The sequence below is a fragment of the Pelobates fuscus genome, chromosome 4 (genome assembly GCF_036172605.1).
Source record: "Pelobates fuscus isolate aPelFus1 chromosome 4, aPelFus1.pri, whole genome shotgun sequence".
Taxonomy (NCBI): Eukaryota; Metazoa; Chordata; class Amphibia; order Anura; family Pelobatidae; genus Pelobates; species Pelobates fuscus.
In genome coordinates, this window is record NC_086320.1 from 280,373,484 (window position 1) to 280,389,987 (window position 16,504).

General features: G+C 41.1%; 1 protein-coding gene across 7 annotated transcripts in view; it reads right to left on the bottom strand.

Annotated features, from left to right (window-relative positions):
• Nucleotides 1–3,478: 3,478 nt before the first annotated feature.
• The window catches only part of RALA (RAS like proto-oncogene A), a 227,512-nt gene continuing 214,486 nt past the window's right edge, over nucleotides 3,479–16,504 (bottom strand). For all 7 annotated transcript variants that reach the window (XM_063452139.1, XM_063452144.1, XM_063452137.1 and 4 more), the window contains one exon: nucleotides 3,479–6,448. In XM_063452139.1, coding sequence (XP_063308209.1) covers nucleotides 6,326–6,448 — 123 coding nt within the window. In that variant the 3' untranslated portion in view covers nucleotides 3,479–6,325. The remainder of the gene's footprint in view (nucleotides 6,449–16,504) is intronic.

Below are 16,504 nucleotides of genomic sequence, written 5' to 3' on the forward strand. Positions count from 1 at the left end.
ACATATGCACATTTAAAAAAATAAATTAAAAAAAAAAAAGCCATTTCGAAGGCAAAACTCAAACAATTGCACAAGAGATAGATCTTAAAGTTTCTAACAAATCAAAAGTCATAAATTCTGATGTCAAGTCTGGTAAAAGAGGAAGGTTAAGAAAATTCACTCACATCTGTGAAAACACTATGCAATGAGTGTTAAACATAAAGAAGACATGTAATACATTTTTAAGAAACTTCTATTCTCTTTGTGTGTTCAGATATTAAGTGAAGGCATCAGCAAGCTCTGTTAACAGTCAAGTTTATACAAAACAGGTTTAGAAGAAAGATTTTTTTTATAAAAGAAGTTTCAAGGCGTGTTCTCATCTTTTCTCAAAACCAGACTGATCTTTCCACTTCGTGTTGTACCTAAAATAGGACAACCAATTTATACCGGAAAAAATGTTCACACCAAGATAATATCGAAGCCCTGTATCTATATGAGATATACTATACTTCAGAACCGCTAGTCCATCTAATTCAGGCTGGTCAGGTGATTTCCAAACCTCAATGTGCCTCTCACTCAGGGTCTCGCACAACATGCTCATTTTAATTTGTGATTCAGAAAAAGGGGGGTGGAACAGGGGCTTTTTTTGGTGGTGGCTTAGTTTGCCATGATGGAAAAAAGGGCTGCACAATCATGTGGGCTGTATCTCATATCCAAAAAAAAGGTAGATGGGAAACAAAACACTTGTTTTCTCCCCTATTTTTCATGAGCTGAACTCAAAGATCTAAGACTTTTTCTATGTACATAAAGGGCCTATATCTCTCAAATATTGTTGATAAATCTGTCTAAATCTGTGTTAGCGAGCACTTCTCCTTTGCCGAGATAATCCATCCACCTCACAGGTGTGGCATACCAAGATGCTGATTAGGCAGCATGGTTATTGCACAGGTGTGCCATAGGCTGGTCACAATGAAAGGCCACTCTAAAATGTGCAGTTTTATCACACAGCACAATGCCACAGATGTTGCAAGTTTTGAGTGAGCGTGCACCCCTGTACGTTTGCAAAAACCCATAAAACCTGTACATTGGGGGCACTGTTTTACTCTGGAGTTTTGCTGAACACATAACAGGAACTGAGAATCCATGCCTAAAGTACAATGTGAGAGATAAATAACAAAAAAAAATGACAGCCCAAAAGATTGACAAAGACTGGTGGTAGAATTAGTGCATATAAAGTGTTAAAATACCACCATGTGAAATACTCTAGGGTGTCTACTTTTCAAAAATATATGGTTTGATGGGGGTAAATGACATTGGCTGGCTTCAAAAAGGTCCCAAATAGGACATGGGTGCATGATGAACCGCTGAGAATATTCCAAGTTGGAAAACTGGAATGCACACACTCCAAATAAGGTCTTTCAGCCCCCAGAGAACACCTATATGGGGCATATCACTGTACTCAGGAAATGTTGCTGAATACACATTGGGTTGTTCTTTGGCAGTAACCCTTAACGTTCTCAGTACATGTATTAAATTGCTATGTGTGTCCAAAAAAATCACTAATTTTTTTGTTTTTAAAATTTGGCATAGATTGGTGGTATAATGCTTGCATGGAAAAAAAAAAAAAGAGTCAAAATACCTTAGGTTGTCTTCTTTTGGAAAAAAAAAAATGCATGTGAAGGGTTATTCAGGGATTCCTGACAGATCAGTGTTACAATGTAACTTTTTTAATTTCTTTATTTTTATTGTGCAAGTGTGTACAGACAATGTAACTTTTGTTAATTTTGAAAAAAGTAAAAATGGTTTGGAAATGGGAAAGTGCTACTTGTACTTATTGCTCTATAACTTTCCAAAAACATTGGGTATTTCTAAACCCAGGACAAAATGTAGAAACTATTTAGCATGGGTGCTTTTTGCTGGTTGTAGATGCGCAAGATTTTGGGGGTCAAAGATAGAAAAAGTGTGTTTAAAAAAAAAATATATATTTTTTTTTTAAAAAAGAAATCACATTTTATAGTTCTTTTTATAGTAAATTATATATGAAAATACTGGTATCTTTAGAAAGACCATTTAATGGTGAGAAAAACGTTATGTGTGTGTACAGTAAATGAGTAAGAGGAAAATTACAGTAAAACACAAACACTGCAGAAATTAAAAAACAGCCCTGGTCCTTAACGGTAAGAAAATTTAAAAACGGTCTGGTCAGTAAGGGGTCAATGTGTATTTTACATTGTTGGCTCTAAAAAACAGTGGCATAATAAACGTAAAGTAGGTTTTGGTACAAAAAAAAATAATTAACAAAATAAAAGTTTGGTTACCCCTCTTGTAGAACAAGGGCATCCAAAAGGTAGCTCCTTAACAGTTTTTCAACTCTTGTGATGCTTTGCTAGATGTGGATCTACCATTTGCCCATCCTTGCTGGTTTGTATTTGTGTGCCATGACTGCATGTGACTACTAGTGTGTTTTTGTATGGAGTACATATGTGGATGTGTGTGTATAATGTTTCCGTGCAACGGTGGTTATGTACAGTGTGTGTTTGAATGCAGGTGTATAGTGCTGGTGTTTGGAAGTAGTATTGTATTTGTGTACAGTGTTGCCGTTTAAACTTGGAGGTGTAAAGTGTTTTTTTTTGGTAGGGTTTTTAAACACAGAGTTGGGTTTGTGTGTAGTCTTGACATTTGAATGCAGGGGTGTTTTTGTAGTGCTCGCATTAGCGTGTTTGAGTGTAAGGTGTGTGTAATGTTGGTGTTTGTCTGTGACAATGTATTTCTATATATGAAAACAATCCTGCATGCACACACAGAACCAAAATTGCCATAAGCAGACACACACAAAGATGCACACATGCAAACATCCATACACACAGAATGACATGTGCACAGATATACACAAACACAGATCCACACAAACTCGCCCTTTCTTCAAGTCCAGCTTTCACTACTGTGTTCTTGCAGTGTGCATTTGAAATATCTCCTCTGGAGCGTCCCTGCAGCCCTGTGACAGTGTCCAGGAAGGGGCCCATTGCACCTGCAACGAAATCTGGCATTGGTGGGACCCCTGACCCGCTAGTGCCCTGGTGAGGTTGCACAGGCTACACTGCCAGTAGTTCTGCACCAGCTAAAAAACATTTTCTTTAAGTCTACTTCGGTCAAACAAAATTTTGTTATTACCACCCGTATTTTGTTAAAACAATGCAGAAGAATTTTATGGCACTATATAAGCAAATGGTAATAATACTTCCGATATTTTATAATAGGAAGCCCATTCAAGAACCACACCTGGTTACTCACCCATAGGGCAACTGTCAAGATGGTTACCTGGGACTCTACTTGCTTGAAGAGTATGGTGGTGGCTCTGGGATGATACCCAGAAGCTATATTCCAGAATGAAGAACTCAAGAGATAGGACCACATTGGGCAACCAGAACAAGGCAATCACACCATAAGTTGTACGGTAGAGGTAGATAATCTAAAAAGGTAAACAGCTACTGGACAAAAATTACAAAAGTGAACTTTATTTTACTTGAAATGGCTCAATTTGCAAATTATAAACCTGAGTGTTGGAATCAGCCTTTGTTTACATAATTTAGAAACTTACGGCTTCATAATACCACTGCACCCAGCACATCAGCATCAAAGCAAAGTAAATTAAAGCATTAGTAGTGGAAACTACAAAGGAACAGTCACAGTACAGTATATAAATCAATGTGCCCTCTGGTAAATATCGGATGTATGACAATGTTATTTCCTGTGATCATCTTACAAGATGAAAACTATCTAACAAGTACATGTGAAATTCAAAGTTCTACATTTTCCCATTCCAGTACCATTTGCATGGACTCTGCAAAGGAGGTAGAAAACATTTGTTCTAGATTAGGTGTGAGCAACATGTGCCAGTCCAACTCTTGGTCTACAAAACAAAAAAGTTTTGAGTTTGTGATGCTTGTACACTAAATTGGGCATATATTAGGGGGATATATTTACTAAATATTTTGATGTGTCAAAACTTTGCTAAATTACAACCAAGCTGCTCAATGTCAAATAAATGTAAAAACAGCCCTACAAGTCAATGTGCACAAAATCACCCACCACTTAACAGAGTTAAACTAATAATTCGGCATTTCACAGTCAGGATTTTCATTCCAGGGTTATTGTAAGCAGGCTACTTAGAAGTAAGATATCCTAGAATATAATGGCAGCACTTGCCAATGCAGTATAAACATATTGCATTTATTCACTGTGGTTAAGTGATAATCAAACTACAAAGTTTTCAGATAATTAGTGAATCAATCCCCTTACTTTCTATCCTGTGTTGTTTTAGTGTTTAAACATCCAAATAATTGAGGCACCTATAGGGCCTGCAGAAAACATTGTATGGAGTTGATTCTGGCTAAAATAGTCAAGATGTGTGTAAGGGGAGTTGGAGAATTCTTTCCATGTAAAACGTTTTCTCCAAGTAAAAATACAATAGTCCTGGGAAAAAAAAAAAACCTCAAAAAACCCCACACCTATTCTATCGATATTCTAGTGGTTCCTCAATATACTCTCAGGACTGACATTTATACTGCTGCTATTTGGTTGTTATGGAAATAAATTCAGAGATTTTTTTTTGCCAACTGAAAAGCATGGTGATTTCTCTACAAGTGCCACAATCTCCAAGAATACCCTTCAAAAATGTCAAAGTTGCGAATACCCATGTATCTAGTAATCAATCATGTCATCAGAAAGCGAAATGACTGGTTACAAATAAGCACATCTCTATTATATTGTATTAAACATACTGGGAATATGTTCTTTGCACATTTGGCTGCAGAGTGAAACATTTCAATTCTGAATATGGCTCTGCAATATTACTCCCAAGATAGTACAACGTTTAGCTTTGTATTAGGGAAGGGAGTGCACACAGACCTGCTGTTATCCAAATCGCATTATGAACTGGCCAGAGGTTAACAGCTAGCACTGCTTTTTAATCCACGCAACCTTTAGCTCACCAGCTGTTGAAGTAAATGAGCATGGCATAGCACAACAGCTGGATAGCTAGAAACTGGGGACTGCAGTTATTAGTTCAATGCCCAAACATCACTAACCGGTATGTCTGATAAACATCACTAGCAGGGATTTTATAATGTGTTCAATTTTAAAAAGTGCTCTAAAGAACTAAAAGTGGAGAAATCGCCATGGAAACCGGTGAAACCAACAGCACGCTCCGCTGGGGACTCCATCACGCTTACATTTGTGCAACACTTTTTAGAACAGAACACTTGGCTGAATCTCCTCCAATGTCTGTACAACAGAAAAAAAGACAGACATTGAAAATGAATAGCACAGGTTGTGCCAATATCAGATGCCATGATTTCTACCACAATGTACAGTTAACAGGCACACCATCCATGTGATATCAGGATTTATTCAAACTCCACCCGTCAACAAGTCTAGAATTGAGAATTTAAAAATAAACTTCTTGCTTTCAGGGTAAAATATACCGAAACCTCACAAGAATGTACTCTGTTAAACCATTGTGAGAATGCAGTCTTTAGAGTTTTTAAAGAAACATTTACCCGGTGATTTGAACAACATGGGGCAATCCCATCGCACAATTAATGAGAAATTTACAAAACCACAGGTAATGATGTGCTCTTGGGTCTGCACCAAGCCGAAACCGTGCAGAGGGCACAGCATTTTGCAACATTCACAGATCACTAGACAGACTACACAGCCCAGTAGTATTACATTGTGTTTTTTCCCCACTTTAACCCCTTTAAGGCATATTCAGACATTTCTAAGTACAATGGGAAAACTACAGGACATGGCATTTTCTAGACAATGACATGAAATATGTGTAAAAATGGTTATTTTCACTATTACAACAGCAAAAAAAAAAAACTAACAAAAACAAACTGCTATCTTGTGTCAGTCTGTATCGAGCTCAGGATCATGGTATAAACCCATGTTGTACTGGGTGGGTACCACTGATTTTTTGCAAGCGGAAATAGACGAGAGGTAATGTTTGCATTTGTATAAACCTACACACAGACTATTGCTGCGCCTCTCCACATGTGTACATTCAGGAATATTGTACAAATAAGCAAGTATACATGAATTGAATTACATTTTGTTTCCATAGGATTCAACCAGATTTTTTTTTTTCTTTTTTTAATTTTGTCTGTGAAGTTGAATGTCAGTGCCGCGAAGTGTCCAAATCATGCTCTTAGTGTTTAATTAATGTCTCCAAAAAATGTTAAAGAACAGCCAGTCACCTGTGCTGCCTAGGGCCTAGGGCATGCTAGCAACGTATGGTTCGTATCAGTATTAGACAAAAAGGAAGAGGTGGTTTTGCAAGTTTTCATTATAAAATGCAGCATCTTTCTCTTATTCTCTTGGCCAGGCTTTTTCTCTTTTTCTTGCCGTTTTTCTCTTTGCTGTCTTCCATCTTGCGGGCTCGGATTTCTCTCATTAAGTCAAAGAATACCTGGAAGAGACAAAACAAAATAAACATTTTTTATTAATGTAAATTAGTTGAGTGGTAATGAATGTTGGTTATTAAGCTTTTAAAGGGACAGTCAATACCCTGTAATGGCTACATGCTGTTGTAGTGGTTATAGTGTGAGTAGGCTCCACCATGAATTGTTTCAGCCAAAAAACAAAGTATTCTCTTGGCACTTTGTGCTACAGTTCCACTTCTATGTTAACAATATCAATTTTTTAGTCAATCTTTGTTTTATTGAGGCATATTTGGTTTCGGGTACAGAATAAAGAAGGGAAGACAATAATAAGTTGTACAAGTTGGGAATGTCACATTGCAATACATATTGTCTTAGAGCAGTGTCCCCAACCCCCGGGCCGCGGACCGGTACCGGTCCGTGGATCAAACGGTACCGGGCCGCCCAGGGGTGTGCGAGCCTGCCGGCTAATGCAGGGCTGGCATTGCCCAAGTGCCAGCCCTGCAATGTGCCTGCGGACCGGAGGGGAGATCAGAGATCTCCCTCCCCGGTCTGCAGGCACATTGCTGACAGCCTGCAGGGGAGGGAGTGAGAGAGGACCTGGGAGCTCTTACCTGCAGCTCCTCCGGGTCCTCCTCTCGCGAGATTTGGAGCGTTGCCGCGGTAACCACGGCAACGCTCCAAATCTCGCGAGAGTGAACTCTAGCCCTGTAACTGGGCTAGAGTTCATCTCACCACCACTGGGACCACCAGGGAATCCCCACCGGACCACCAGGGACTAAGAAATGTCCCCCCTCCTCCCAGTAAAGGTAAGAAGGGAGGGGGGACATCAATATATTATTTTTAATTAAATAAATTAAAAAAAAGCCTCCCTACCCTCCTTACTCCCCATACACACACTGCCCCCATACACACACTGCCCCATACACACACTACACACACAGCCCTACACACACTGCCCCACAAACACTGCCCCATACACACACTACACACACAGCCCCACAAACACTGCCCCATACACACACACTACACACACAGCCCCACAAACACTGCCCCATACACACACAGCCCCACACACACACTACACACACTGCCCCCATACACACACTACACACACTGCCCCCAAACACTGCCCCATACACACACTACACACACAGCCCCCATACACACACTACACACACTGCCCCCAAACACTGCCCCATACACACACTACACACACTGCCCCACAAACACTGCCCCATACACACACTACACACACTGCCCCGCAAACACTGCCCCCATACACACACTACACACACTGCCCCACAAACACTGCCCCATACACACACTACACACACTGCCCCATACACACACTACACACACTGCCCCCAAACACTGCCCCCATACACACACTACACACATCGCACCCATACACACACTGCCCCCAAACACTGCCCCATACACACACTGCAAACACTGCCCCCATACACACACTACACACACTGCCCCACAAACACTGCCCCATACACACACTACACACACTGCCCCCAAACACTGCCCCATACACACACTACACACACTGCCCCGCAAACACTGCCCCCCATACACACATCGCCCCAAACACACACACACTGCAACTCTCACACACACTGCCACCCTCACATACACACTGCACCGCTCACACACACATACACACAATTTTGAGTCTATGTCTTTATGTGACTGTGTTTGTGATTTTCTGACTATGTATGTGTCTGCGTGTTTTTTTAATATATGTGACTGGTTTTTTTTTTGTCTTATTAATTCAAAACAAGTGGGCCACGGAAAAATTATCAAATGTTTACCGGTCCGCGGCGATAAAAAGGTTGGGGAGCACTGTCTTAGAGAATCGTCAGCCTCTTATGTGAAGAACAGGTATATAACGGCATAGCAAATATAACCATAAATAGTGCCTATCTAGGTAGACTATTAAAATAGAGAGTCAGTAGGCTATATAACATCGGGGACATGCTGTAGGCGATTAAATCGGTAGGTTAAAATAACATGTAAAATGTAGTAATTATGAAGGTAGCTTTGCAAAAACCATACGATAAATCTTGAAACGTGAGTAACATACAGGTTTAGTCAGCAAGTTAATTACAGGTTAGTCTGCGAGTTAGTTAGGTGGGTGCTCGAAACCATGGCTAGGTTCGACCCTGATCGCAGAAATTAAAAGAGTGGGCGCAAGCGTAGAAAAATGGTTATTATCATTTTATCATTTTTAAATGGTGCAACGTTGGAGTTACGATTTTAAATGTAAGTAAAGCCTACATGCAGGATTAGTTTGGCCATGAGCCAGGTTAATAACTTATGAATAATACCAGCATTGCGGTTTTAGGACACTAGATACGACTCTTAACTAGTGCATATATGCCCGATAAATGCTTAAAAGTTTGCTTATATAGACTAAATGTAAAGTCATTTATAATAATGCTGTTGGCACTTGAGGTTACACTTGTGTGATTTGCGAAAGAAATAACATAAATGCATTTAACCTAAACATTTCCAGCCTTGTCTAAACATTAGCGCTTGCATCAATCTGTTCGTTTCGCTAGAGATTTTGAAGTAAGAAATTTTAAAACACGCTAATCTACGCTAAAAACGACAGCCCTGTTAGCCTTTATTGTGCATCGATGAGAGGACTGCGTTGGAAATACTATCAGTATGTCTAAATTAACATAACACAGAGCTTGAGTTAGCCAAAACATGTACATTTCAACAGGGGGTAGAGACAAACAGGCAACACAGCCATGCATAGCCGGCACATCACAACATAGCATGATAGGCAGAGAGGTAATACTGTTTGAAAAAGGTAAAGTAAACAATGCCTGCACTTTTATTGATGGTGGGTGTGACCTGTCGGTGGCCTGTCGATGTGGTGTCCATGTGGGAAGAGTTGAACGCTATGGTACTTGGTGGGCCGGGTAGGGGTCCTATGTCCGTATGTAGGAGCCTTGGGTTACTCTTTGGCCCTGGTCTATTGGGTATTGTAGCTAAGCTGCCGCGTAGCTATGTGCTGGTCAGCTAAAAGGTGGTATGCTATGTGTGGGGTCGCGGCTTATTGCCAAGATTCAGGTCCATGTACAGGTCCTAACGTTGGGGTTATGAATTCATGGACCAGGTAGGGTCTTGGGACCCCTTATTTGCATCAGGCGCGATGACGTGTAGGCTGACTGGACAGTACAATGTGGCCACCTGTGATGGTGTGTAGAGGAATACGGTGTCTAGTAGCCATCAAACAATAAACCACTAATAAGAACAGAACCAATATATACATAAAAAGAAAAGAAAAAAGGGGTTGTAGTCTCAGTCTGGTGGCCACCCTGTTTGTGGGTATGCGTTTAAAAACTGTGAGTCAGGTATTCAGAGGGTGTCGTCAGGGAGGATGTGGGCCTCCTGATCGGTGCGGGGTTCGGTGTAAGTGAAGAGCTTTTGCCCATGGGGTCGACCGTTGGTTCCCCAACTGAAGAGTGTCCCTGCCTTCTCAAAGAGGATTCCAATGCCATCGAGTCTGCCTGTTAGGTGGTAAGCGCCACATAGAGGTCAGGTGTTCGGCCCGTCGGCACAAATGGTACAGATCTCGCCGGGTCCCACGAGTGCTGGGGTGACCTTGCGTCCTGCCGAGCTGTCTGTGTGAGGGAGTCCGGCGGTAGGCCCAGTGCCTGCAGTAGCGGTGTCGCGTCGTTCAGCTCCTTGATCTGATGGGAGTCAGCTCCCTGTTGCACGGTAAGCACGTGGGTTGTCGGCCTCCGATATTTGAGGCCTCTTTGGCGGAGGAGCGTGGTGAGCGGTTGGAGGGATCTCCTCCATGCCAGGGTGCCCCGCGATAGGTCGGCGAGGAAATGCAATGTCATCCCTTCAAATTGAAATGGCGTCTTCTCCCTCAATGTGTTTTGAAGCATTGTCTTGTCAGTTCTTGATTGTAATGTGAGTATGATATCACGTGTGGCCTCTGGCGGTGCTCTGGGGGATTTGGGAATGCGAAATACGTTTGCGGGGGTGACCTTGGTGGCCTGCATGGGTGGCAGTATTCTGGTAATGAGGCGAGCCACAGCTCGGGCCAGGTCTGCGTCGGGGATATTTTCAGTGAACCCCCTTATTTTCATGTTGTCCCTCCAACCTGCATCCTCTTGTTCCGACATGCGGTGTTCAAGGAGCACTTGCTGGTGCTGGATGCAAGTATGTTTTGCCTGATTTCCCCAATATCTCGGGTGGTGTCCGTGGCTGTGTGTTCCAATGCGTTTAGGCGGGTTGTCATCCCTTGTATGTCCCCTCTGAGTGCCTCAATGTCATTGTGCAGATCCTTGTGGTGGTCTGCGAGCAGCCACGTGAGGGCCGCAATTGTTAACGGAGCTGTCTCTGGGTTGGGACTGGGTAATTGTGGAGATCTCACCGCCTTGGTTGCCGGCAGGTAGTCTTCCTCGGATGGATCGTCCGAGAAATCGGAGCAGCCGCCATGTAGCGCCGCCATGTCTGGTCCACATGCCCCGCGGGCCTGCTTCCACATGTCGCCTATCGTGAGGCCGGGCAGGTGTTTTGCGGCCGTCGGTTTCTTGATTTTCCTCCCCATGTTGCTCTGGGATACTGCTGTATGTCTTTGTGGGTCGTTCTAGGGTTTTTCCCCCGAGTTTCTGGGGTTGTTTCATCCGATTTTCCAGATTTGCCGACGGAGCTTTCAGCTCGTGCGACTGCTTGCCTCGGGAGTCACACCGAAAGCCACAATATCAATTTTATACATATTTGGATGTCAGTGATAGCCTGAGCAAGTCAGTGATTTTGCAAAAGATTTAATTAGGTCACTGGATGCATAGTTCAATTATTAAATTGGGACAAAACCTCAATTTAAAAAAAAAAAAAAAGTTTAAAGACATCTAAATTGGCATTGAAAAACAGAAGCGTGACCTAAATAGTGACTTAGATGGTCAACGTCTGTGCATAGATTTAAAGGGTCACTAGGCACCATAATCACTTCATCTGCAGCCTTAAAGATGGAAGCAGCACTGTTTCTGAGAAATACATCCTGCAATTTCCACCTGTGTTTACTAAAATAAACTTAATCAATACAATAAAAGTTTGAGACTACAATAGCTAAAACAACTTTGAATGACAGTCTCACAAAAGAGGGGATTCTTCCCTACATAATTCCTTACTATATTAACAGGGTGTATTATCCTGCTGAAAGAGGACCCTGAATTGCCATGAAATGGTGAATGTGGTCAGCAACAATCTAGGTAGGCGATAGATGTCAAAGTAACATCTGCATTAATGGCAGAATCCAAGGTTTCCCAGCAGAACATTGCCCAGAGCATAACACTGCCTCTAGAGGCCTGCCCTTTTCCCCATATTTCATTCTGTTATCTCTTCTTCAGGTAAACAACACATACGAACCTGGCCATCCACCTGATCTAAAAGAAAATATTATTCATCAGGCAAAATTCTTCTATTGCTCCACAGTTCAGTTCTGATGTTTGTGTCCCCATTGAAGGAGCTTTCATCGGTGGATGGGGGTCATCATGGGCACTCTGAGCGGTCTGTGGCTATGCAGTCACATATGCAGCAATAAGCAATGCACAATGTGTTCTGACAATCATGGCCAGCATTAAGCTTTGCAACAATTTAAGCTACAGTAGCTCTTCTGTGCTATTGGACCCCTAACCTTCTCTCCCCATGTGCATTAATGAGCCTTTGGGCGCCTATAATCTTGATGCTGGTATACCGGTTGTCCTTCCTTGCACCACTTTTTGTAGGTACTAAAAACTGCATACTGGGAACACCCCACAAGACTAGCTGTTTTGGAGATGCTCTAACCCAGGGGTGCCCAAAAGGTAGATACCCAGATGTTGTGGATCTACAATTCTCATACTTTGCATGCCTTTAGAATGATAAAGCATCATGGTAGCTGTAGTTTTAAAACATCTGGGGTATCTACGTTCTGAGCACCACTGATCTAATCCAGTCGTCTAGCCATCACTATTGGCCACTTGTCAAACTCACTCAGATCTTTTTGCTTGCCTATCTTTCCTGCACAACACATGAAATTCATGATCTGACTGCTCATTTGCTGCCCGATATATCCCACCCCTAGACAGATGCCATTGAAACAATATACTCGATGTTATTCACTTCACCTGTCAGTGGTTTTAATGTGGCTGATCTAGACATCTAACGGAGTATTTCACTGGGGGAATCTCATTAAAAGTTATATTTTATATATCGCATCCTCTAAAACCTTTATTGCATGCCACATGTAGGTGCAACCCCCAGTTTTCAGACACTTCTGTACAGTTTCAAAAGCATATAGAACTCTTTACTGTCTTCAGTTTTCAGTATTTACTTGAAAATCTGTGTCAGCGTGAAAAGTAATTGTATTCTAATAGAGAAGCATTGTATTGCAAGATCACGGTTTTCCACGCATGTGCTGTATGTCCAGTCAGGGTGGATTTGGTTGCATAAAAGAGTTTCTCTGTGCTGTATTAAAGGTAAATATAACTTGTATTTTTACACTTTACTTTTTTTTTTTTTAAAGGGGGGGGGGGCAGTATAGTAAAAATATTTTTGTAGAGTTAGAAGATTCCTTTTTTTTTTTAAATAGGGGGTTTTATTTGGACAGAGATTTAACGCTCTCTGACTTTTTGTTGCATATAAACCATAATCACTGCAATTTTAAATATGGCTGTGGTAGTGGAAAGGAATGTTATTGAGGAAGACTTAGATGCAACTTCATTAAATGCCTTGCCAAAAGAGTAAAGACTTGATCACCCCACTATTATGTGGAAACTAAAATTTAAAGGGACACTCCAGGCACCCAGACCACTTCTGCCCATTGGAGTGGTTTGGGTGCCAACTCCCACTACCTTTAACCCTGCAAGTGTAATTATTGCAGTTTTTTTTTTATAAACTGCAATAATTACCTTGCAGGGTTAACTCCACCTCTAGTGGCTGTCTACTAGACAGCCACTAGAGGGCACTTCCATGTCCATAGCACAGGAAACCTGTGCTAGAGTATCGCTGGACGTCCTCACGCTGTGTGAGGACCTCCAGCGTCTCTCAATTCCCCATAGGAAAGCATTGAAAAGCATTTTCAATGCTTTCCTATGGAGAGCTCTAATGCACGTGCGCGGCATTGCCGCGCATGCGCATTAAGTTTCCTCAGCCGGCGGACGGGATCAGTCCCTCCCACCGGCTGACGTAATCACTGGGAGAAGCGGCAGCAAGCAGAAACCACCACCTAGGGACATGGGCGGGGTCTCAGGTAAGTGATGGGTGGTAGGAGGGAGAGGGGACCTGCAGTGCCAGGAAAACAGATTCATCAATGGCCCTGGTTAATCTTTTTGTAAAACTAAGGAATCAGGTAGGGATAGTGGACTAGAGAGATATTTGGAAATTTGTAAAAGGAGAATTATTCAATAAATGCATTGGAGAAAAAGTTGAAACCTTATAAAGTTGGGCAAACACTAAAGTGCAATATTATAACACAAACTTATAAAATTAGGGTAGTATGTAGGGGAATAGCAGCTTGATCCAAGGATAAATCTGACTGCCATTCTGGGGTCAAGAAGGCCTTTTTTTCCTAGTTTGTTGCAAAATTGGAAGCGCTTCAAACTGGGGGGTTTTACCTTCTTTTTGATCAACAGCAAAATACAAATGTGAGGAAGGCTGAACTTGGACGCAAGTCTCTTTTCAGCTATGTAACTATGTATAGTGCATACGTTAAAGTTAACTGAATATTTATATAATAAAATTACACTTTACCAGTGATCATAAAACAATACTCATGCATCAAAATGTTCCCTTATATCTCGGTCCTATAAAACTGACAGAAAATAGATCAACAAATAGTGCAAAGTGTTTGGAAAAAAAAAACCCCTCCCCTAAATGCACCCATATTAGAGTAATAATTATATGCAAATATGTGATGTAGAAACTTATATTATACAATTAGTAAAAAATAAAAAAAATACTCTAGTATGATTAGGGTCCCTTAAATAATACTTTGCATTTAACAATACAGCATGCAGATTTTTTTATTTTTTTTATTGAAAAAAAACAGTTAGGGAAGCCTTAGTGAATAGATGTATGATTCCAGGTATGGAATTACTCGTACATGACTTTAAACATGCTCATTAATGCAATAAATGGGTAAATTGGGTGGAACAATATAGGGCGTTCTCAAATCGTATTGTTTAGGCTATAACAAGAACATTGGAATACACTAACTTCTACTTGTTTCTTTAATTACGGTTCATAGAGTTCCCAGTCTCAATACACACAGTGGTTGACTACTGCAGCAATAAGACTGCCTCCTTTGACATTAACACTCCTTAACGGTCCAAAGTGTATGTGAGGCAACAAAGATACTCCTATTCACCCTATCTACTTCACCAAGTAGGGGCTATGCATGTGTTCATTTATAACTTGGTTGCAAAAATTTGTAAACAGGGTTCTGAACAGTAGCTTATGGAACAAAAAAAAAAAAAAAAGAAAAACACCAACGGCTCCTATAATAAATATACCATATCATTTTCTTTTCCCAATTCTAAGAAACTAAGACCTTCTTCTAAGACCTTTTCACAGGGCAGGATTTCCTGGCACATTTTGAAGAAAACATCCTTAGATATTTTAAATAGTTTCCTTTTGTGAGCTACAAAAACAACAAATCCTTTTTACCACTTTTGATATCTGTAAATTCAGTTTTTTTTTGTTTTGTTTTTTAAAACACACTTTTGAAATCATAAATATGGCACTACATTTGAAAGACCATGTGTCAAATTCGTGTCAAATTCTCCTGCCGAAACACTGCCAATTTCAATTAACCATAAAGAACAGGTGTATCTTACCCCATCCCATGGAAACAATGTGGTGATAAGGGCACATACCTACACCTATGGTGGTACTCATCTATCTTCATTATTGCACAGAATCTCTCACTCTCGTGACAAACTTCTACAAGTATTTATTTCGTAAGACCCCTGGATTGGTCTTTTTTTTTTTTTAATTTTTTTAAATTCTTTATTTTTATAGTGCATAAGTTTAGTACAGTCGCGCATGGGGTACCCCGAAGGCAATCCACCATCGCATTGTCAACTTTTAAACAGAAAGGTACATGTTTTAGTCTAGCACATTTTTATAAAATTAGAGTGTATAGTGAGCTTTAATGATTTTCGATGTTTAAGCATACACATAACATTGTGTGACCTCGCTTCGCTTCCAAACATGAGATAAAGATGCTGTGACAAGAGCTATTTAAACTTTGAGCAAAGAGCCACTGGGGCTTGCTGTGTACAAGAGTAACTTCACTTTAACATGTTAATGTGTGGCAGGGGGCCTTGTTCTACGTGGGGTTACAACAGGGATTAGTCGATCACTGTCTGGGCGTATAATTATTGTAGGGCTATGTGCGCTTTAGGCTGAGGTAAAGAAAAAAGAAAAAGTCAGCGTTATCACCTGTGCTTAAAACGACACCTGTGCTATACTATCTTATATGTAAATAGATTGGCGGTAGTAATGCCAGACGATATGCAAGTGTGGTTATTAATAGAGGCCATGCTAATTTAAGATAGGCTACCAAGATTAATTATAACGTGCTTTAGCTTTTAGTTAGCGTATGGTGGATACGCGGACTCATGGAAGGACCCTTGGGAGGTTCGCAATACACAGGTATGAGTCCCATAACAAAAATGAAATAGGGAAAAATTTCTGGAAAAAAAATAAATAAAAATTATAAGAAATAAAAAATAAAAGTGAAATAAATGAGTACTAGAATAAACCTAACTGCACAGAATAATGTCCCCCAGAGTCCAGGTTTCACGTCTGGGGCTGCACTGCCACAATTTGGGAACAACAATTTGGCGGGTCCTGCCAGTGCAGGTATGCGGAAAAACATCTCGCTGTGTCTGACCAGTCTGGAGGTAACTGCAATCGTGAGAGTTCCTCTGGGGTATGGAGATGTAAGGAGTATTGGGCACTTTGCCTAACATTAAGTCCCTTACTTGAGGTGTTTCATCCGTTGTCTTGTTGGGTGTAGATGTGCGCTCCTTGTGCTGACAGTTGCAGTGGTGATGTGTGGC